Source organism: Xenopus laevis, chromosome 6L, assembly GCF_017654675.1.
Source record: "Xenopus laevis strain J_2021 chromosome 6L, Xenopus_laevis_v10.1, whole genome shotgun sequence".
NCBI lineage: Eukaryota > Metazoa > Chordata > Amphibia > Anura > Pipidae > Xenopus > Xenopus laevis.
The window spans coordinates 15,826,977-15,849,338 of NC_054381.1; the positions used below are offsets into that span (position 1 = coordinate 15,826,977).

The 22,362-nt window shown below is 42.2% G+C and overlaps 2 protein-coding genes across 4 annotated transcripts in view; one reads left to right on the top strand and one right to left on the bottom strand.

The window, feature by feature from the left end:
• LOC108718741 (RING finger protein 32-like) overlaps positions 1–12,893 on the top strand; it is a 42,261-nt gene extending 29,368 nt beyond the window's left edge. Inside the window, exons 8-9 of the mRNA XM_018267136.2 lie at positions 8,801–8,968; positions 12,271–12,893. Coding sequence (XP_018122625.1) covers positions 8,801–8,968; positions 12,271–12,507 — 405 coding nt within the window. The 3' untranslated portion in view covers positions 12,508–12,893. The remainder of the gene's footprint in view (positions 1–8,800; positions 8,969–12,270) is intronic.
• A 1,778-nt stretch (positions 12,894–14,671) lies between these two features.
• The window catches only part of lmbr1.L (limb development membrane protein 1 L homeolog), a 111,626-nt gene continuing 103,935 nt past the window's right edge, over positions 14,672–22,362 (bottom strand). For all 3 annotated transcript variants that reach the window (XM_018267142.2, XM_018267139.2, XM_041565798.1), the window contains exons 16-17: positions 19,506–19,667; positions 14,672–18,500 (exon numbers count right to left, since the gene is read on the bottom strand). In XM_018267142.2, coding sequence (XP_018122631.1) covers positions 18,427–18,500; positions 19,506–19,667 — 236 coding nt within the window. In that variant the 3' untranslated portion in view covers positions 14,672–18,426. The remainder of the gene's footprint in view (positions 18,501–19,505; positions 19,668–22,362) is intronic.

The following is a 22,362-nucleotide window of genomic DNA, read 5'->3' on the forward strand; positions in this document are numbered from 1 at the left end:
CTTCCTCCTTACTACAGGGCTCATTTACAAGTGATTTTGAGCAAATTGTGCAAAATGCAATTTTACCCACAATGCAATATTTTAAACCATAATTTCACTATAATAGCAGTGGCGGGGGGGTGATATGTCTGATGTAATTGTGGCAAATCGGCCGATGTTGCACTGAACATCTTTGAACTTTGTCACTTTGGGTGCTTGGTATCAAAAATAAATCTGTACCCGATTCTGTGCACTCTAGGGGTCATTTATGTACACTTCTGCAGTTGTTTTCCTGTAAACTTCCCTGCAGTCAGTTGGACGTAAAGTTATTTTTGTAAAAAATGCGCTCAACACCTCTCATTCTTTCCTGCCTCCTGTTCCAAATCAAGTTCAGTTGCATCTATTGACGCAGAGGAACCCAGTGGCACCAGGGTTCCATCAGTGGCGTCCGTCAATAGGAGCAGTGCACAGAGCTTGGTGCAAACGCTACTCTCATGCTAATCATCGGAAAATCCGTCAACCAAACTTTCACGGCAGTTGCTTTTGATTTATGGCAAAGTGCAAGCACACTTGCATTAGGTACACTGTTGTGCCACAAGTACGTCAGACATAACACCCCCTTTGGCCCACATAATGCTGGAATTCTGGGGGGGGGGGTGCTGCATTAAAGGAGAAGGAAAGGCTTCGTACACTTAGGGGTGCCAACTGTTATGGAACCCCCAAGTGATTGTATTGACTTACCTGAAACAACAGGCTGGTGCTCCTATCAGCAGAAAACTGCACCGGCCCGGGGTTATACCAGTGAGCACCACAGAGCAATCCTCTTCCGTCTTCTTCTTTCTTCGCGGGGCTGCGCATGCACAGTAGAACGAATAGCTGAACTTTAACTAAAAAGTTGTCTATTTCATTCAACTGCGCATGCGTTTGCCCCGGTAAATTTGAAGAAAGAAGAAGCCGGAAGAGGATTGCTCCATGGTGCTCACTGGAATAACCCTGGGCTGGTGCAGTTTTCTGCTGATAGGAGCCATCCAACCATCCCAGGTTTCAGGTAAGTCAATACAATCACTTGGGGGTGCCACTTGGAAACCCTGGAGCTACCATCATTTTTGGAGGTGGTGGTACCTCCAGAGTTCTCCATCATCAACAGGCGCACTTCACAAGAGGGGTGGGACAGAGCAGCGCCAAGCTCAACTATGCGGAATTGCAAGGAGCACCTTTTGATGGAAGTAATTAATAGGATTATAATACAAAGAGCCATGAATAAGAGCCATGTAAATTATATCCTTATAAACAGTGCTTAGTAATGTCATCGGTTATAATCGGAGCTAAATGATGTAATTTCCGTCACATGACTCACTTAAACTTAAGTATTATAATAAATAAAGTACTCGGATTTGTAGAAAGGCCACCAAGGCCCAGGCCTAGGGCGGCAGGATTTTAGGGGGCGGCATTCTGCCCAACCACACCCTAATTGGTTGAAAAACACTGGGGATGATTAGGAGCTACTATAATTTTTTTAAATTTCCAGTACGCCAATCCTCATTGCTCTGGTCCCAATGATGAAAATTTGCACGAATAAAGGGGAGGGGGCAATGAACGGCAGTTTTGTAAATCCAGCCCTGAAAGTACCCCCTGTTGCAAAATATGAGGATTATTAGAAGTCACCTCGGAGTTCGGCCTTGTGTTTTGATATTGTCATGGAAGCCTATGATTAAGGGAGATAATCCCGAAACGCGTTAGGTGTTTTACCAGCTGTCTGCTACAATAAAGCCTTTTTCCAGAAGTGCCGTCCAACAATTAAGTTTGTCTGGCAATACAATGGGGACACTGAGGACTGAGCACCAGGTTAAAGGGATCTTGTCATCGGAAAACATGTTTTTTTCATAACGCACCAGTTAATAGTGCTACTCCAGCAGACTTCTGCACTGAAATCCATTTCTCAAAAGAGCAAACAGATTTTTTTATATTCAATTTTGAAATCTGACATGGGGCTAGACATTTTGTCAATTTCCCAGTTGCCCCTGGTCATGTGACTTGTGTCTGCACTTTAGGAGAGAAATGCTTTCTGGCAGGCTGCTGTTTTTCCTTCTTAATGTAACTGAAGGAGTCTCAGTGGGACATGGGTTTTTACTATTGAGTGTTGTTCTTAGATCTACCAGGCAGCTGTTATCTTGTGTTAGGGAGCTGTTATCTGGTTACCTTCCCATTGTTCTTTTGTTTGGCTGCTGGGGGGGGGGGAAGGTAGGGGGTGATATCACTCGAACTTAGAGTACAGCAGTAAAGAGTTTTTGAAGTTTATCAGAGCACAAGTCACATGACTTGGGGCAGCTGGGAAACTGACAAAATGTCTAGCCCCATGTCAGATTTCAAAATTGAATATAAAAAAATCTGTTTGCTCTTTTGAGAAATGGATTTCAGTGCAGAATTCTGCTGGAGCAGCACTATTAACTGATTCACTTTGAAAATTTTTTTTTTTCCCATGACAGTATCCCTTTAAGGACGTCAGGGTGAGCTGGAGCGGTTTCTTACGGTTTATGCTTTACTATATTTATTATAATACCCAAGTTTCAGTGAGTGCATGACCACAACTGTGTTTTTTTCTTGTAAATAGCCCCTTTGTTTAGCTGAACACTTAGAACCCCTTGCAAGCTACATTCTCCCTGATCCATATGTGCTCCTCTGCTCGGCCTTTTCACCAAATGAACAGATTCCGCTGCAGGAAAATACTTTAATGAATGAAAACAAATGGTTTCGGATACAAGTTTTTCTTTTTTTCTTCTCCTTCGTGTTCCTGAGTTACCGTGTTCCTTTTTTTTTTACTGTTTTATTGTAGCAAGGATGTGACCTGAGACTGATATGTTTATTGTATGTCAGACAGAGCCACAGTAGTTTTACTGAGATCTAAGGGTACCTCAAAGGTCACGGAAACCATCTAATTTCTGCCAATATCCACAATCAGTGTGTACAGAAAGCAAACTGTTCCCTAGATTGCAATACACCGAGTCGCGAGGCTCTTTGATCCTTCCCAATAAACTGTGCTTGCATAAGCCATTTAATTGAAGTTGGACATTTTATTGCTGCTGTTAAATCTTTCTCATATGCGTTACATTATCTTGCAGCAGAACTTAATGTCAGCGCTGCTCTTTATAAGCAGATAGTTTGCCTGTGAAATAATGGAGAGGGCTTTGGCATGTTTCATGTGATTTCTCCCAAATTTCTCACTGAGATTTCAGCGCTGGTTATAACAGGGGGCAAGGTTTATGCCGGCGTTTGAGTCGCTTTAACAGATGGCGGCGGCACATATTTCTGTTTCTGGTTTGAGTTGGATCTCATAAGAGGATATTAACCCAGTAAAAAGCTTATCACCGATTCATAGATCTGCTGTAAATTCCAGGCCTTTCCTTTTTGCTTTTGAGGATTGCCATAAGTCAACACATTAGTAAGCAATTTGCTGACATTAAGATGGATTACTTGAAAAGAAACTACTCCCCAAAGTGCACAAAGTTCACATACGTTCTTTTGTATTTTTTTTTTCCTCTTTTTTTTTTTTGTAATACAGTCTTAATCTGTAGAGAGCTATTTTGTACGCACTACTTAAGAGGCTGAGTCTTTGCAAATCTGTTAACACATATTTTTAGTTTTGTTCTCGACAAAATTCAAATGTTTTCTGTATTAAGGCAAAAAGTTACAGGTGGTTGCTTTTCTTCATTGCTTTTTTTGAATATGAGCTGAAATGGAAGCAGATGGAAGTCCTTTTGTCTTGTCGATGCCGTGAGCTCCAGGATAAGGGCTTCAGAGAACAGTGAACTTTCACCTGGAGATCTCCAGTGTGTCACTGATGTATGGAAGTGGGCATAATGGCTTCAGCTTGTCAAAATTGCAAGTGTTTTGTAGATTACAGCAGATCTCAAATGGCTTTTCCATCAGTGGCTGCCAGTGTTGGCAATGAGATGACCTAGTTCAAGTTTTGTTAAGGGCTAGGACCTGAAAAGCAAGGATGGAGAGGTCATGTCCAAGTCAAAAACAAGAGTGGAAGAGGGATAGTGGGTTCTAAGAAGACTAAGGGGCAAGATGGCTATCGCTAGAGTAAATTCGCCAGAAATCTCATCCGCAAGGACATCGCCAATTTACCAACAGGCATAGAGGGCAATTCGCTAACGAAAGAGACCGTCAATAGCATAGTTTCACGCTCTATCGGCAGGCCCATTTTCAGGATCGTTACTCTGCAAACTCACTGAAGCGCAAATTTTACAGAACATTTCCTCTTTTGCCAGAGTTTCCTTCACCAGCTTAGACCTGGCGAACTGATAAGATGAAGCTACATCCTCCTCAATCTTATGTCAGTGACATCATATCCTGTATGCCGAAAAGTCAGAAAAGTTCTAAAAAAAACTCTGGTGTTTTTTTCATATTTTAAAGATGGATTTGCCTTCAAAAGTCATGACCATTAAACATTTTTTTCCCCCAACCACTTGAGGGGCATGCCACATTTTTTTAGGGTGGGCTCGTGTCTAGAGGTTCTCTCTTGTCTTTATTTTGCTTCCTTGGATATTTGTGATAATAAGTGGCCACTTCAAGTATTTGCACCATCTCCAATAAAGACATATATATGACCTACATGTACCCGCCCTATTCAAATTGACCTAAGTGTAAGAGTACTAACGAAGTTTCACTAGGCAGAAATGAATGAAATTAGCGAAAGCTGACCAATTCATTCTATCGAAACGTCACCAGCATTCGCCTACAGAGACGCAACTTCTCATTTTAGTGAATTAGCGTAGTGAAGACTGGAGAAGTGGTGCGAAGTGTGGTGGATCCTTCACTGGCGAAAATTCGCCCTTTAGTGAATTTGCCCCTAAAAGGCAGGTCAACTCAAATGTTGTGGTTGAAATTGTGTTGCATAATGGCACAGCCAACATTAGTACTGATAATGACATGACTGAATGCACAAGATCAAGGTGAAGCAAGATAATCAAGAGACTGATCTTCATAAAAGATGGACTACAAATTTGCTGTTCTTAGACTAGGCAAACCTGTGGCAGGCGAGAAAGTGATAATTCTTTTGTGTTGACGCATAACTCGTTATATATCATGGGTTAAATGATCATAATATGCAGTATAGGGGTCCATAGCTGAGGGTCTGTGTCCTACACTGTATCTTCCATTGTAGTTCACTACATTCAAACCTAGTATGAGCACCCACCGCATCACTTTGGATTTCAATCATTAGGCTATGCTGTGTGGCATCTTCCGAATATGTAATATCCATTTCTGCACTCTTCTTCCAAATAGTTTTAAAGGGATACTGTCATGGGAAAAAAAATTTTTTCAAAATGATTCAGTTAATAGTGCTGCTCCAGCAGAATTCTGCACTGAAATCCATTTCTCAAAAGAGCAAACAGATTTTTTTATTTTCAATTTTGAAATCTGACATGGGGCTAGACATTTTGTCAATTTCCCAGCTGCCCTTGGTCATGTGACTTGTGCCTGCACTTTAGGAGAGAAATGCTTTCTGGCAGACTGCTGTTTTTCCTTCTCAATGTAACTGAATGTGTCTCAGTGAGACATGGGTTTTTACTATTGAGTGCTGTTCGTAGATCTACCAGGCAGCTGTTATCTTGTGTTAGGGAGCTGCTATCTGGTTACCTTCCCATTGTTCTGTTATTTGGCTGCTGGGGGGGGAAAGGGAGGGAGGTGATATCACTCCAACTTGCAGTACAGCAGTAAAGAGTGACTGAAGTTTATCAGAGCACAAGTCACATGACTTGGGGCAGGTGGGAAATTGACAATATGTCTAGCCCCATGTCAGATTTCAAAATTGAATATAAAAAAATCTGTTTGCTCTTTTGAGAAATGGATTTCAGTGCAGAATTCTGCTGGTGCTATAACAGATTCATTTTGAAAAAAATGTTTTTTTTCCATGATAGTATCCCTTTAAGGTTACGGTTTCTGCACTTTTCTAGCTTGGAATCGCTATGGGAAGGTAGCATTAGTTTGAAAACAGGCATTTGATTTGGTTGGTGGGGGTGACTAGACTTTGGGCAAACTTTACAACGAAAGACAAGAAGGTTGTGAATTGAGATGACTTGTGAGTGGAGGGCGAGCCTTGGATTGATTGTGCGCTTCATTGTGGTGTAATGGGGCTAACTGTGACTGGGCCGAGAGCGTGACCATGTCATTTTTTTCATTGCGGCTCCATTCTACTTGTTGGCAGAGTGTCCAGGTGATTGGTTAGTCATAATTGGGGCCCCCACTATGATTGCTGTTGGTGGGCCTAGACACAGGCCAGCTTATATTATTACATCACAGTGTGATGTCACCCATATAAAATATAATGTATGTAACACCTCTGTATCATTTTTGAATCAACTATGTGTGTGCGTGTAAATATAAGCTAAGCTCTCACTCTTTACTGCTTGTGTCACGGAAAACAGATGAATTACAATCCCTACTTAGAAATAAGAGATGTTTTCCCTTTGAGTATCGTTATCCCTCCCCTCCAAAATGAAAAATGTTCATATCCATAAACGAACCTTGCTTGTTAATCTTCAAACGCAAGAAACTTAAAAAATGTGTGATTTCTTAAACAAATGCCTTATGAAAGTAAACAAGGCACAGAGGCTCCTAATCCTGCGAAATCCCGTTAATTCTCCATATATTCATTATGGTTAATAAGTGAAAAGACACACCTATTGCAGCCATTCATCTCCATGACAAGCATGACCAGAACACGTTTGCACGTCTGTTTATTCTAGGGAACAAAAGGAACTTTTAGCAGAGATAAATTAGAAGGGGAATATAAAAGGCATACACGATGGTTAATTGGTTTACATTAGCACTCTAATTTATAAAAGCTGTCTCGCGACAGAATAGGCCCCACTTGCTTTCACATGAACACAATGCAGACGATAGGGTTTCGGCAGAAATAAGTACGACTCGTTTTTTTTTCTGAGCAAACAGTGATTTAAGCCCCACGGCTGCGTCACGAAATGTTTCTAATGCAGAAATGGGCTAAATAGTCCTCGTTTCAACTGAAATAGTTCAGTGAAGTTTAAACTGGAAATTCCAGATAATTCATTATGGCATAATGGAATTGTCTTCTGTACGATGATGAATGTATAAAGCTGAAGTTTCTCTCCGGTGTAACCAGTGCTTTATTTGCTGTTTTATGCTGAATGGACCCGACTTACTGGCAACAGAAAGGACTTTTTCTACAAAGTATCAATAGGCTCCACCGCACTGTACTACAGGAGGGTGTATAGGTGAAATATATACCTTATATACAGATATACAGAGCTGGATTACAAACCTCTGCACCATTAAGTTAGCATCCTGCCCTCTGGACCAACCACTTCTGCTAGCACTCCTGCATCAGGTTGGGTACCAGCAGAATGAGGGTTTTGGGCAGAAAGACCCTGAGCCCATGAACATGCAGATGGTCAGCAGTCCAGCTTACATTCCCCCCACCTTCTGAAGTTAAAAGTCATGTTTCCCCCGACCTGGTTGTTCCACCTCCGCAGTGATGTCACTTCTGCCCACTGGTGATGTCACTTCAGGTTTGCGCAGGTCTCCAGATCCAGCCTTAACCCAACCAAGACCAACTGGGGGTCCAGTGGGCCAGCGGGAACACCCAACGCACTCCCTGAGGGGATGCCCTCAGCGCTAACTTCTGTGCTACGATGAGCGCTGCTTCTGGGTTTTGACGCGCGCCTATATGCGTGGGTCTTTTTACTTTGGCGAGCCTTGTGACAATCGTGGTTTGGTGCAAAATTTTAATATTTGAAGGGGCGCTCGACCAAACATTCACTGCCCAACGTAAGGTCTATTTCCATAGTTCCTGGGTGTGCTGATCTTTGTTACTGACCATTGCCTGTCCCTGACTTTGCTATCTTGCTGCATGGTTTTGACTAATCTTCAATTCTGATTCTGTACTGCATTCCTGTTTGGTTTTGACCCTGGCCTGTGACCTTGACTACGCCTGGAGTGGCCATCAACAAAGCTTCTTGTATCCCGTTCTACTACTACACATTCAGTTCCCTAGCCTGCCCAGAACTGTCTCTTTGGTTCTCTCACACTAAGACCTGGTGGCATCGGAGAAGCGGAGGGCTCCTCCCGAAGCCAAAGGCTGCTATAGGCAGAAGAGTGAGCTGAGACAGGGTCCATGGAGTTTTGGGTTTGGGATACCCTATGTTACACCTGTCCCATCACAATGGTAGTGGTTTTTATGGCAGACTGGTAACAATCAGTGGGTTGGAAGAGAAAGTTAAGTGCTATAAAATATAAATAACAACAAATATCTAGCCTAAGGGTAGTTTATCTAGCCTTAGGGTAGGTCACCCAGCAACAAGATAGCATTTCAGATTTTTATTCCAGTGAAAAGCAGAAAAGAAGGCCAAATAGTCAACTACAAAAATATGCTATTGGAGAGAAATGTGATAGAACTAAGCATCATCCTATGTTTTTGGGAAACAACCAGAAAGCATTTAAAAACTACAACTAGCAATCAAGTAGAAAAAACAGAAAATGAGGAATTGATTGCTTCGTTTGCAAAGTCCAATCTCCCAAAATAGTTCATTAAGAAACAAAGCATTATCATTATGTGTTTATTGGTTATTTTTTCTTAATACACACTTAGAGGAGCAAGTGTTTACATAAATCTCTATAATGCAGTTCTTAGGCTTAGCTCAAACAAGTTGTCAATAGATTAGGTTATAAGACTTCTAGGCCTGAAGGGATGCAACCACAAGTACTTAAAAATGTTAGCCAGGCATGATATGATTACTATTGTTATAAGTTCCCTGACCTTTATATTTATTGTTAGTTCACAGAAATCACTGACAGGTTGCTGAGATCATTGAGCACCGATATTGACGTCCTTTTCAACGAAATCGACCATTCAGTCGCCGCCAGTCGGAAAGTTCTCCAGCAAGTGGAAGGGAGCTACACTTCACAAATCAGTGAAGAGGAATGGGAAAGGATCCAGATCAAGGTAAAAATAATATTTCTATATTGCTATGATCATTCATGAAGCAGATGGGCCCTTTGCCATGGGGCACATGGTGTATGAAAAGGTTGGTATATGCAGGGCCGCCATCAGGGGGCACAGGGGTGACTATTGTCCCGGGCCCACCCGATCTCTGGCTCTCAGGGGGGCCTGGCCGTGCCGCTGAAGATGCTGCTCCGAGGAAGAATGAAGTCGCCACGATGGAAAAGAAGAAAGAAGCCGTAATGGAAAAGAATGAAGAAGTCAAGACGGAAAAGAATGAAGAAGCCGCGATGGAAAAGAATGAAGAAGCCGCAACGGAAAATAATGAATGAAGAATCAGCGAAGGAAAAGAGCGAAGAAGCAGCGACGGAAAAGAATGAAGAAGCAGCGACAGAAAAGAACAAAGAAGCGGCAACGGAAAAGAACGAACGAAGAAGCCGTGCCGGAAAAGAATTAAGAAGGTGCAACTGAAAATAATGAACGAAGAAGCAGCATCGGAAAAGAACGAAGAAGCAGTAACCAGAAAGAACAAAGAAGCGGCAATGGAAAAGAACGAACGAAAAAGCCAAGACGGAAAAGAATGAAGAAGCCGCAACGGAAAAGAATCAAGAAGCCGTGCCAGACAAGAATGAAGAAGCCGCTATGGAAAGTAACGAACGAAGAAGCAGCGACGGAAAAAACGAAGAAGCAGCGACGGAAAAAACGAAGAAGCAGCGACGGAAAAGAACAAAGAAGCAGCGACGGAAAAGAACGAAGAAGCAGTGACGGAAAAGAACGAAGAAGCGCAGACTGAAAAGAACAAAAAAGCGGCAATGGAAAAGAACGAAGAAGCCGCAACGGTAAGAAACAAAGAAGGCAGAAAAGAGCGGAGGAACTTTAAAGAGTAAGTTTCACTTAACACCAATGCTTTTTTTTAACTTGCAGGGGGTACTGGCACCATTCGTTTTTTTTAAACTTGTAGGGGGCCCTGGCACCAATTTTTTAGCTTGTTCGGGGGGCTCTGGCCACCGATGAGGTGGGTGGACTGGGGGCCAAGATAAATTTGTACAGGGCCCTGTGATTTTTGATGACAGCCCTGGGTATATGACATGATCTCCTGAAGGTCTGGGTTATTCAGCTTGTTTTACAGTACTCCCACCATAAAAATGGTCGCAAAGGGGAAAGTCAAGTGCACCCATTGTAGAGGGGACTCCTTATTGTTTGTTTTATTATTAAAAGCGGTGCACACTATTTCTACTTTTATATTAGCCACTCTCATGATGATTCACAACCACAGTTCGCAGACAGGGCACATGGAATTGAGATTCACTAAGTACTCTAAGCTTTCTAAGATCTTCTGCAAATGAAAGGTCTTGCACTCAAATGACCCACCCAGTTTGAAAGTTTAATTGAATAAAGCAAGTAACGGGGTCTGTTGAAAAGTTTATAGGTGAGTCATGTATCCCTTTTATTCAATGGGACTCTCATAACAATGGTGTTTAATTAGTACATTGTCCAGCAATTAGCAGGCCCAGTAGTTTACTGGATCCTTTTGTCAAGATTTAGGATTGTGGCAATGGTCATCCTGGAAGGATATTGGATGCACTGACTCTATGAATTCATTACTAGTGTGTTGATTAGATCAAGTTCCCAACTGATTTTCAAGATGGATTTTTGTTTTGAATAAAGGTGTAGGATTTCTTGAAAATGTGTAATTACATTGTTTTCCTTTCAGTAACCTGAACATTTAACAACATCGTCTGTGTTTAAGAGCCGGAGTTGCTGACTAATAACGAACAAACTTTTTGTCATTGTCTCTTAATTCTCCTAATGCCATGGAATCACCTCCTGTGACATAAATTGGCCTTTTCTCAATAATGACTTTAAAGAACGTGATCTTTCTTGTTACCAGTTTCGGACATGTTTATATTACACCCTCAGTCAAGATTAGGAGTTGGCTTACCCTGTGGATTTAGTTTTGTAATGGCAATATACCTGTTTTTTTTAGATAGAATAACATTCAGATACCCCTGTCGTAAGTAACTCTCTCTGGCACAGTGACCCCAGCATTTCATGATGAAGTTGCTCCTGCATTTCATGGCACAGTGACCCCAGCATTTTATGACACAGTGACCCCAGCATTTCATGACATAAGTGGTCAAACGTGTCATAAGCCACTGTCCCCAGTATTTCATAACCCCGTGGTCCAGCACTTAATGACATAGAACCAACCCACCCCAGCTTTTCATGGCACTGTCACTCAACATACCTTTCCAGGGAGGTGATCAAAAAGGGATTTTTTTAATCACATGACATACTCTCCTCTCTTCAGTGATGAAATTCAGTACAACATTTTAATTGTTAGTCTATTAAAATATGAATTTAAACATTTTAAGTGCGAACAGGCAACTTATGTGCAAACCATATCCTGATCTCAATTTCTTTGCTTCTGACATAAATATGGGTGCTAGACGTGTGAGGGATGTGCATAGGTGGGGCACGGCATGTTTGTTCTGTGCAACTCCACAGCTTGGTAAAGGGAAGCAGCTGCTATTGTCATCCTAATGTTGAAATAGAAGCATGTGTGGAGGTATTACCTGCACAGCTATCATTCTTTTCAGATGGCCATTTGCAATTGGTAGAGGAATGTCTGAAGGGTTTAGTTGCCAGATGGGCCAGTTCCATTTGTTCTTAATGTTAGTCTCCTGATTTGTGGATGACTCAATAATCCAGAGATGCAAATGTGGGGCAGCTGGAGTCTGTAAAAGATAAATCTGTCCAGTAGAGAGAACATTAGGGGGGTTATTTACTAAACCTCAAATTTATCTGGTTGGGCATTTTGGGCAAAAAACTCAGATTTATTATGGGAACAAAAACCCATTTTTTTTTATAGATTTATTATACCCCCATGCTACATAAAGCCTGAATCCAAAATTCTACCAGTTGTCGTGGTCTGTGCTGGGTTTAGCCCGAAAATCCCAGTTTTTGGGTAAAAATTCAATAGATTTCGGGGAAAAGCCCAAACAATTTGTATGATTCGGGTTTTCGCTAGATTTTATTTTCAGAATACACTTGGATTGAGTTTTTTTTATTAATAAATACGCTTAAATCAGGCATGGGAGTTTGGTCAAGTTTTTTGTTATTAATATTATGAGATAAATTTGGATTTTGGTAAATAACCCCATAGGGACCAGGACATAAAAGCCAATCATGATCATCAGACAGTACCAAAGCAGAAGTAAACTTATATGATTTTCAGCACTTTCTGTTTATAACGTGACCAGAATTCTGTAACTAACACCGTTTATGCTATTTATTGTTTCTAGGCTGCCCGACAAGAGATATTCGATTGTCCAATATGCATCATGCCGCTGTGTTGCAACAGTGATACTCAGAGGAACGAGGAGCGGAGCAGCCACTCATCCCGTCCAGTCGTTCTTTTATCCTGCTCTCATGTGTTTCATCAGTCTTGTCTTCATGCATTTGAGGAGTTCACAGTAGGAGAGTCCTATATTTGTCCTTTATGCCGCTCCCCCTACAAGAAAAAATTGCTCCCAATTTAATTATTGGTTTCTCTACCCCTTATACTTTGAGGCAAGGTCGGAGATTCACGTTTAATAAGACTAATGTGAGCTAAATTAATTTCCCCACCATTTATGATTTGCCAATGGATGTTATAAAATTCCAGTTTTTATGCAATCCTGAAATCCTGATTTTCGAGATTTAGAATGAATTCAAATGTATCTGTAGTTTCATCCCCCTAGCTCAGATCTACCGAGATACCACTAAAATGAATGAAATCTGGGATTTTAGAACTGAATGTTCGATTACTTTCCGGATGTCACCGACTTGGGAAAATGAACTCGACGAAGATCGAGGAAATTCAAATTTTAAGCGGACCTGTCACCCAGACATAAAAATGTTTAATAAAAGTCCTTTTCAAAATAAACATGAAATCCAAATTCTTTTTTTTTATTAAACAATTCATAGCTGTTGTAAACACATCTAAAAATCCCAGCTGTCAATCAAATATTGTCTGCCCCTCCTCTAGGCCTTAGGCAGGCAATTACTTTCACTTTCCATTCAGCACTTCCTAGATGTCACTGCTTTCCCCATATTCTCCCAGTTCTCTTCACCATTTAATTGTGTAACCAGGGCATGGGGATGGACATCAGGTCCCCCATTCTCTTCACCATTTAATTGTGTAACCAGGACATGGGGATGGACATCAGGTCCCCCAGTCTCTTCACCATTTAATTGTGTAACCAGGACATGGGGATGGACATCAGGTCCCCCAGTCTCTTCACCATTTAATTGTGTAACCAGGACATGGGGATGGACATCAGGTCCCCCAGTCTCTTCACCATTTAATTGTGTAACCAGGACATGGGGATGGACATCAGGTCCCCCAGTCTCTTCACCATTTAATTGTGTAGCCAGGACATGGAGATGGACACCAGGTCCCCTATTCTGGTGCACAAACAAGATTCTGAGATGATACAAGGCTTGTCTTAATAACAGTGTCCACAAAATGGCTGCTGCCTGCTTGTTATAATTATGAATTCCCAGACTGAAGGAAACAAGATTCAAATAATTTATATAGTGCAATTAAAGTTTATTTTGATTGATTAATGTGATAAAATAGGATTTGGAATAATTTTTTCAGAAGACAGGTTCCCTTTAATGTATCGATCTGCATAAGGGCGATTCCTCAAGATGATGTAAGATAATGCAACAGGACAACGCAATGTTTGATATTTGACCATTTGATGTTCATGCAGCTCTTGTCATTTCAACAACAGGAGAGAGCTGAACTATCTCAATGTTGAGGACACTAACATTAAAATCATTTTGTCTCTAATATCAATTGTAATGTAGTGAAGCGCACTGTATTGATGTTTGTGAGTGATCCATGTAAAATAGTCATTTCACCCCTCCAAATCCCTTTGTATTAGTCTGTTGTTTAGTTGTTTCTTTCTTGGTTTGCTTTCCCTAGCTTCTTTTGAAAATGTAACAGATTGTGCTTGAAGTTTCAGCCTTGATTCAACTTCCATTCTTATTGGTTGCCTAACATTTTGGCTGCTTGGCTTCCTATTTCCTCACAAAGTCCTTCAACTGTGTAATCTCTTTGCAAAATCTAGAAGGCTGTGTTGGCCTTGTAGCCGCGAGGTTGTACTCTGATGTCATTGGGAGTGAGTAAACTAAAACAGCCACTAAAAGTGGCCATAGACACACAGATCCTATCGTACGAATCGAGGATCGTGTGGGGGGTGTGCCGACATCTTTTGTCCGGAGGAGATCGGTCGTTTGGTCGATCGTCAGGTTTGATTTTGACCCGACCGATCCCGCCGGAGCCCATGGCACATCGTAATCGGGTCGTTCGGCTATACGGCCAAACAATCAGATTACCCCCAATATAGCCATGCTTGTTAATGGCATATCGGGGAAAGATCCGTTTGTTTGGAGATGTTGCCAAACGAGCGGATCTTTGCATCTATGGGAAAGACACGTTGTTTGGACTGACTCAAGTAGTGCCATTGACTGCTCATCCCTCATCCGTTTCCACTGAGTTTGAACAAAGGAAACGCCTCAAGCTCTGGACCATGACCACAGGGGAAAACAGAACCCAAACATGTTGTATCTATGGAGCTGCCATGTGGCTACCTCCATGTGACCACCATATGATGAGCACAGTTCCTAAAAAAGGAATTATCCAAAACACCCCAATCTGTTAACAAAAACATTTTTTTTATTGATCGATATACACATTTACAAAAATACAAATAAACTTTTTCCAGTACAACGCACACAAAATGCAACGCACTAAACGGAGACTACAGACCACTACCGCAAGTGATCTTGTTCACATTTCAGTCTTGAAAAATACCCTTTGCCGACGCCGGACAAAGAAATAAAAATCTTTTGCACTTTTGTCCAGCGAGATTTAAGCTGGCCATAGACGCAAAGATCCGATCATAAGAATCGAGGATTCGTACGATTTTCGGACCGGTGGTGGAGAGTCCCTACATTTTTCGTCCCACGGAGATCAGTCGTTTGGTCAATCGGACAGGTTAAAAGATTCCTGTCGGCGGCCGATAATATGTATTATATAATATTATAATAAGTATTGCCGATCGTACGATTTTCAGTGGGCGATTTCACCAGCTTTGTTGGACATAACTTTCGTACGATTGCTGTCAGGGGCAGAACATCGGCTCTTCTGTTCTTTTTCTACTTTATTTGATCTGAAAGGTTAGTGGCAGGTCGGGAGATGGGAAAGTCCGATCATTTGAGGATTCGAACGATCGGATCTTTGCGTCTATGGCTTAAATTCATTCTGAACTCACTTTCGATAAAATTGTATTACAAAATAAACTTCGCAAATACAAGTCGACGTACTCGTCTCACACAGTTCAGGTTTTGGTCTAAGCTTTCGCTATATGAATTGCTGATAGGACATTTTGTAACAAACCCCCAAGTGTGGAGGAGGTAGAAATAAAAAAAAAAACCAGCACGAAAATGTTCACAAAGTAAACCAACCTCCCAGCTCGAGGGGGCCATCATCCTTGTGGAATCTCTATGGTGTGATTGCAGAATCCTGCTGTACAAAGGTAGCTGCACCTACACATGCCTCCCGCGAATAGCACCTAGCACCTGCATACAACGCATAAAAGATCCCTTGAATGAAGACCTGCCTTGAGGAAGCTGACCATACTTGAGCTAATAAAATCTGACACTTTGTATGGAGGAGCCGAGTCACCAACTGCCTGTGAATGGCGTCTGATGGATTTGAAAAATCCATTCGGCACGGACCACATCTATGTGTTGATACGTCCTCTCCCAATGGATCTCTGTGGGCCCGTAGTATGATCCCATTGGCCCAGCACATGGGTAGTGAAATGGGCTGATTTAGTGTTCCCTTAGTATGTTGCGCTTATACCCTGACTTGACTTGGACCTCATGAACGACACGCTAGTGCCAAATCCTGATATAATTCCAGAGGAGGAAGTAACAGCTGTAAAGCAGAGAAGCCCAACAAAGGGAGCTGCAATATCTAAAGCAGAAATCCCCAAATGTTGACTTCCAGTACAACGATCACTTCCATTATCTAAAAGACTACTGGTGGTGTCGGGACTTGAGTGCTGCAGTTGATGATATCGCAACGAGACAAGTCGTGAAGAGGAATGGATCAAGTACCGTGGTGGCCCCTCTCCTTTATATGGTGACTGTGACTTCAAATATTCACCAGCGGGGGGTTATTACCCCAATAGTAATCAGCAGGTGAATTTTCCCTTTCCAACATATTTAGGAGCATTACAAGATCCCTGTTTACTGCATATCTAGATCCACCACCACCTGTGCGCCCTAAATACTAAGGATGCACCGAATCCAGGATTCAGTTCGGGATTTGGCCTTTTTAACAGGATTCGGCCGAATCCTTGTGCCTAGCCAAACCAAACCCTAATTTGCATATACAAATTAGGGACGGGAAGGGAAATCACATGACTTTTCATCACAAAACAAGGAAGTTAAAAAGATTATCCCACTTTTTTCTTTCCTGTCCCTAATTTGCATATGCAAATTTCGGTATTCAGCCGAATCTTTAACAAAAGATTTGGGGATTCGACTGAATCCAAAATAGTGGATTTGGTGCATCCCTACTAAATACATAATACTGCGACGCCATAACTAACTAAATCTTATATAACCCAAGTGCTCTTTTCCGCCACCGTACGTGGAATCACGAAGGTTCCTTTAACATGGATCATACCACCCTGGTAATTAAAAGGCGATCACATAAAAATAAAACCGAGGGTAAAATAAAACAAAGCCCCTTATTGCCGTCGTATCCCCATGTGCATAGATGAAATAAAAGAGCAGTTCGTATGTAAACACCTCCGTTTAACTCAACAAAGTGCCAAACAAATATGAAACTATGTCAGAAGAATGCAATATTCTAGGTTAAAAAAAAACAAGGGTTTCAGAACTTTTCTTAAGAAATAATCGCCCGTACGAGCGCTTTATCAAAGCTTCAATGGATAAGAAATGGATGTGCAACTCTTGACTCCCAGCGTGCCAAAGGCTTCTGGGAGTTAAAGGGCCACAGCATGGCAACGGCTGCACAATAATACAAAAGCTATTACAAAAATGAGATTAAAACCCTCAGTAGCCAATAATAAACACAAACACAAGAGTGATCTCCAGGTTTATAGTCACACTCACACCGGGATATTCACAGTAACAGAGATAGGGGCCCACTCTATACCCCAAGCCAAGCTATGGTTCATGAGTACAGAAAGCTCATTGTATATATCATATAAAAAAAATACACACAAGACCTGATGTTCAGCAACTAAATATTCATGGCAGGTAGCAGCGGGCTGGCTATATCCTGATATATTAAAGAAAAAAGGGGGGGGGGCAAGATTAAAGAAAGAGTGTTCCACAGAGGTGATATGATGCTGCCAAGTCATATAGGAGTAGTACATGTAAGACTGTGTGTTCTGGATCAGGGGTCCCCAAACTTTTTTGGGCCGGGGACCGGTGTAGAGGCAATTTTTTTTGGGGGGGGGGTCGGCGTCCAATTCGGCGCGCCGCGTTAATTGGTCGCTAGGCTCGGCGCCCCAGTTCACAACTGTCTGCGGCACCAGTTGGGGACCCCTGTTCTGGATGATGGAATCCAGACATCAGTAACCAGTGCAGAATTAAAGCAGCCACAGATTGACAGCCTTTCGGACTCCAGGCATGCCCCATATAGTCCTGGGACCGCTAGCACCCCAAAAACTGCCTTTCCTTGGCTGCAATTATGTATTTTTAAGACTATATCTGTCCGGGGTTCCCTTTTAACTGATACAGGGACAAACAACCTAGGCCCAAGTGGCATGTGGCCCAAACGTGAACGAAAAACCACAGAATTGCAACAGAAGCCAAATATACGGCAGCTCCGTGCAACTTCAGTAGTAGCCCTTTGTATTCCCAGACGTTACTTCCATGTGTACTACTACTTCTAGCACCAGCCCCCCGCCATTGTTTTCATGTGGGTGGCATTGCATAGCGGGAAAGTCCAGTGCCAGGTTCTTTTTCAATGATAGCCTGGGCGTAGAGCACTTTGCATGTGCCACCCTCTTGTTGTCTAATACCAACAACAGGAACACAAAGGGCCAATCAATTCAGCTCCTGTGTGGCTCAACGTTGGGCACCAAACTATGATGTCATCACTCAGCCTCGACCAACCTGATGATATAAATTCTACAGCACTGGCCATCGGGTGGCCCTGTACAATTTACATTCTATAGCAAATTGGACAGAGGACACATGGAATTGTGATACGTTGGTCCAAATGCCTTGTCGGATTTTCGTGCCCCCCGTGACAGCTACATCGCTCTTATCCCAATAGCAAAAAGTGCCAGCACCCGGCCTGACACAATTCTTTGCCCCAGCCCCGGAGAAGTAAGCGGAATGTCACCGGATTCAGTCCCGCATCACAGCGATTTCTGGTGACCATTAGGGGATGGCGAATCACTCGACTCATTCGACAACTGAAGTCTGTCTAAACCTGGAAAAAAAGAACATGCGCGGCTTATTATTCAACCAGTAACAATGTAGCACAAGCCAGATATGATTTCTGCCGCAAGTCTCAAGTGAGTCATGTGACAGAAATGACATCACGAACACCGATTATAACGGATGACATCGCTAAGCATCTACTTTACAGGACATTTATAGTATAACAACGGGGTTTGGAAAGGGTGTATGATTGTTATAGCAGGTAAAGGCCAAAAAACAAAACCGTGAACCCCTCAAGAAAAGTTTTTGTATTATTTTGCAAAGGACTAGGTCCATGGGCGGACTTTCATCTGTTGTGAGATTGGGAACTTTGCTTGTCCTTTAAATTCCTTCTCAAGCATTTCCACTGACAGGACTGGGAGGACTGGAAAAAAAATGGTTGTATTGTCAGATATCAACTATCCAGGGACCCTTCTGTTCTAAATGTGTCTTTCCCTACTGTTACTATAAAGGGCAGTGTACAGCTCTATACCCCTACTTATTATTTTCCAGAGTGCTTAATTTAATGAAATGAGTTCTGGATAAACAACTCCCTCCCATTGATTTTTGTTGACTGCTTATAGATAATTAGAAGTCTATGATGGATGTACAAAGCAGTGATGTGCGGGCCGGCCCGAAAACCGGTGGGACCCGCGGCTCGGGCAGGTTTGAGCCGGATCCTGCACAAAATCTTCAGGTTGCTTTCCCCACCCGCGACCTAGTACTGCCGGCTTCCAGCGCCAAAATTTAAAGACTTGCGCCCGCCCAATTTGTGATGTTACTGCTGGGCAAGCGCGGGTCTATAAATAGAGGGGGAATGGCGGGCCGGATACAGGTTGAGAGGGGGCAGGTTAGGGTCAGGTTCAGGCTCGACCCAAAACTGATAAATATAATTATTCACCTCGCAAGAACCAGGAAGTTAAAAACATGGAGTAGCCCAGTGTCCCTGTTTAGTTTCAGAAATAACAAGAAGTAGATCTCAGGGTAACAAGTGGCTGGACGAGTATTTAGTCACCTATTGCCTTTAAAAGCTCTTCTCGTACAGCAGACGTAAATTTTCTGACCAGGCACAATGTCGTGACGACCGCAAACATCAGGTTGTAGGAGACCACGATGTAGAAGTTCCCCAGCCAATTAAACCTTCCGAAGTCCCCCAGTAGGTCGAATCGGGTGATTCCTGAGCTCAGGAGAAAGAAGAAGGAACATTGTTACGTTATTTGTGCTTCTCACTCCAGTTGGGTTTTAACAATGATGATAAGGGGGCCCCAAAGTCAAAGTGCAGAAGTTAAACGGCTTCCTCTGTCTGGGGCAGTTTCACCTTTACATATTGTGTTGTTGCCACAGAAATTGCCACTAAGCAGGCGGCAGTTGTACAGCAGGAGAACATAAGGACAGACTCAATGTGCAATGAGGTTTTATACTAATCTGCCCAGAACTTCCCAGTGAGGGTAAAGCCTGATTTTGTGGCACTCGCTTAAACAGTAATTTCACCTTTAAATTAGCATTTTGTATGTTCTAGATTAACTTGTGAGCAACATGTTACTCTCCGACCCCTTGGATGTTGCTCCCAGTGGCATCAAAGCAGGTGCTTGTTTTTTTAATTCCAGGCTTGGAGGCAAGTTTTAGTTACATAAAAATTAGGGATTCACCGAATTCGGGATTCTGCCTTGTGCCTGGCCGAACCGAATCCTAATTTGCATATGTAAATTATGGGAGGGTAGGGAAATTATTTCCACTTTTTCCTTTCCCTTGCCCCTAATTTGCATATGCAAATGAGGATTTGGATTCAGTTCAGTATTTGGTCGAATCTTTCACCAAGAATTCGGCCGAATCCCAAATAGTAGATTCGGTGCATCCCTAATAAAAATCAGTTGTACTGCCAGAGTCTGCTATAGGCTGTCAGTCCATATTGGGGCTACCAATTATCCAATGATGGCCCTTATTCGGCATTCCCTATTTTTAATGCTTGTGTTACTCCCCAACATTTTTTTACATTTGAATGTGGGTCAGCAGTAAAATAAAGTTTGGGACGCCCGTTCTAGATGGATGTTTTCATACCAAGTTTTTAGTTGGCTTGGTCACCTTTAAGTTAAAGGGATTCTGTCATAATTTTTATAATGTAGTTTTTATTTCTAAATGACACTGTTTACACTGCAAATAATTCACTCTACAATATAAAATTTCATTCCTGAACCAGCAAGTGTATTTAGCTGTAATATTGGTGTGTAGGTGCATCTCAGGTCATTTTGCCTGGTCATGTGCTTTCAGAAAGAGCCAGCACTTTAGGATGGAACTGCTTTCTGGCAGGCTGTTGTTTCTCCTACTCAATATAACTGAATGTGTCGCAGTGGGACCTGGATTTTACTATTGAGTGCTGTTCTTAGATCTACCAGGGAGCTGTTATCTTGTGTTAGGGAGCGGTTATCTCAGTGATCCCCAACCAGTACCACGTGAGTAACATGCTCCTCACCAACCCCTTGGATGTTGCTCCCAGTTGCCTCAAAGAAGGTGCTTATTTTTGAATTCCAGGCTTGGAGGCAAGTTTGGGTTCCATAAGAAACAGGTGTACTGTCAAATAGAACACCCTGCTACCAGTACACATTGGGGCTACGAAATAGCCAATCACATCCCTTATTACATTTAAATGTGGCTCATGGGTAAAAAAGGTTGGGGATCCCTATGTGATCTGGTTACTTTCCTATTGTTGGGTGATATCACTCCAAGTTGCAGTAAAGAGTGACTGAAGTTTATCAGAGCACAAGTCACAATGTAGCGGCTCTGCTCCAAAGCCAAAAGGCAACGACAGCCATAGTCATTTCAATAACAATTTCATTTACACAATTAAAGGAAAACTATACCCCCCAAACAATGTAGGTCTCTATAGAAAGATATTGCATAAAACAGCTCATATGTAAAATCCTGCTTCATGTAAATAAACCATTATCATAATAATATACTTTTCTAGTAGTGTGTGCCATTGGGTAATCATAAATAGAAAATTGCCATTTTAAAAAATAAGGGCCGTCCCCTGAGATCGTAGGATTCACTGTACTCACAAACATACCAACAAACTATACATGTTAGGTCACATGAGCCAATTAACAGACAGAGTTGTGTCTTTTGCTTCCACACTTCTTCCTGTTACAGTTAGAGCTGCAGTATTTCTGCTCAGGTGATCTCTGAGGCAGCACAGAGACCATCATGAAATGGTGGTTCAAGGCAAGAGATGTAAAAGGGCAATATTTACTTAAAAAGATTCTTTAATATGCCACTTAATATGATATGAACTATCTGTTGCTAAAGTGTTCATTTTGGGGGTATAGTTTTCCTTTAAAACCATCTCCCTTCTCTAATTAATGTATATCGCACAGAGTGTTTTTTCATTATCCAAAAGTGTATTTGGGGGGTTTATCTCCCCTTTAATATCCCAGCATGCTTTTTTTGCACTAGGCTCCCAATCTCCAGGTTGTACAGACAGCGTCTCTGTACCAATAATTGTGACAATTGCCCCGTGGGGGTTTTCTCCTTCTCCTCGTTCCGTTTACCTTTTCCATCATGGAGGCTCCGGCGCTCGCTTTGATTTCTATAAAAGCTGCTGCTGCTGCATTTGTATGTGAGCGAGAGCTGAGTATGAATGTGCTGAGCGTATTTATCCTCTTTCATGTATAGAGAGTCAGCGGCGTGACGTGTAATGTGATGCAGCCCAGGACTCCCTGTACTAATGTTCTCTAGTAATCCTGTTTGTACAGCTGCTCCCATTGTCCCTCCTCCTTTCTCTCTCCTCGTTTTCATTCATCTCTATGGCAAACCACTCAGGAATGTCGTTTGGGAGGCAGAAAAATAGTTGCGTTTTATCAAAGGCTCTATTTACT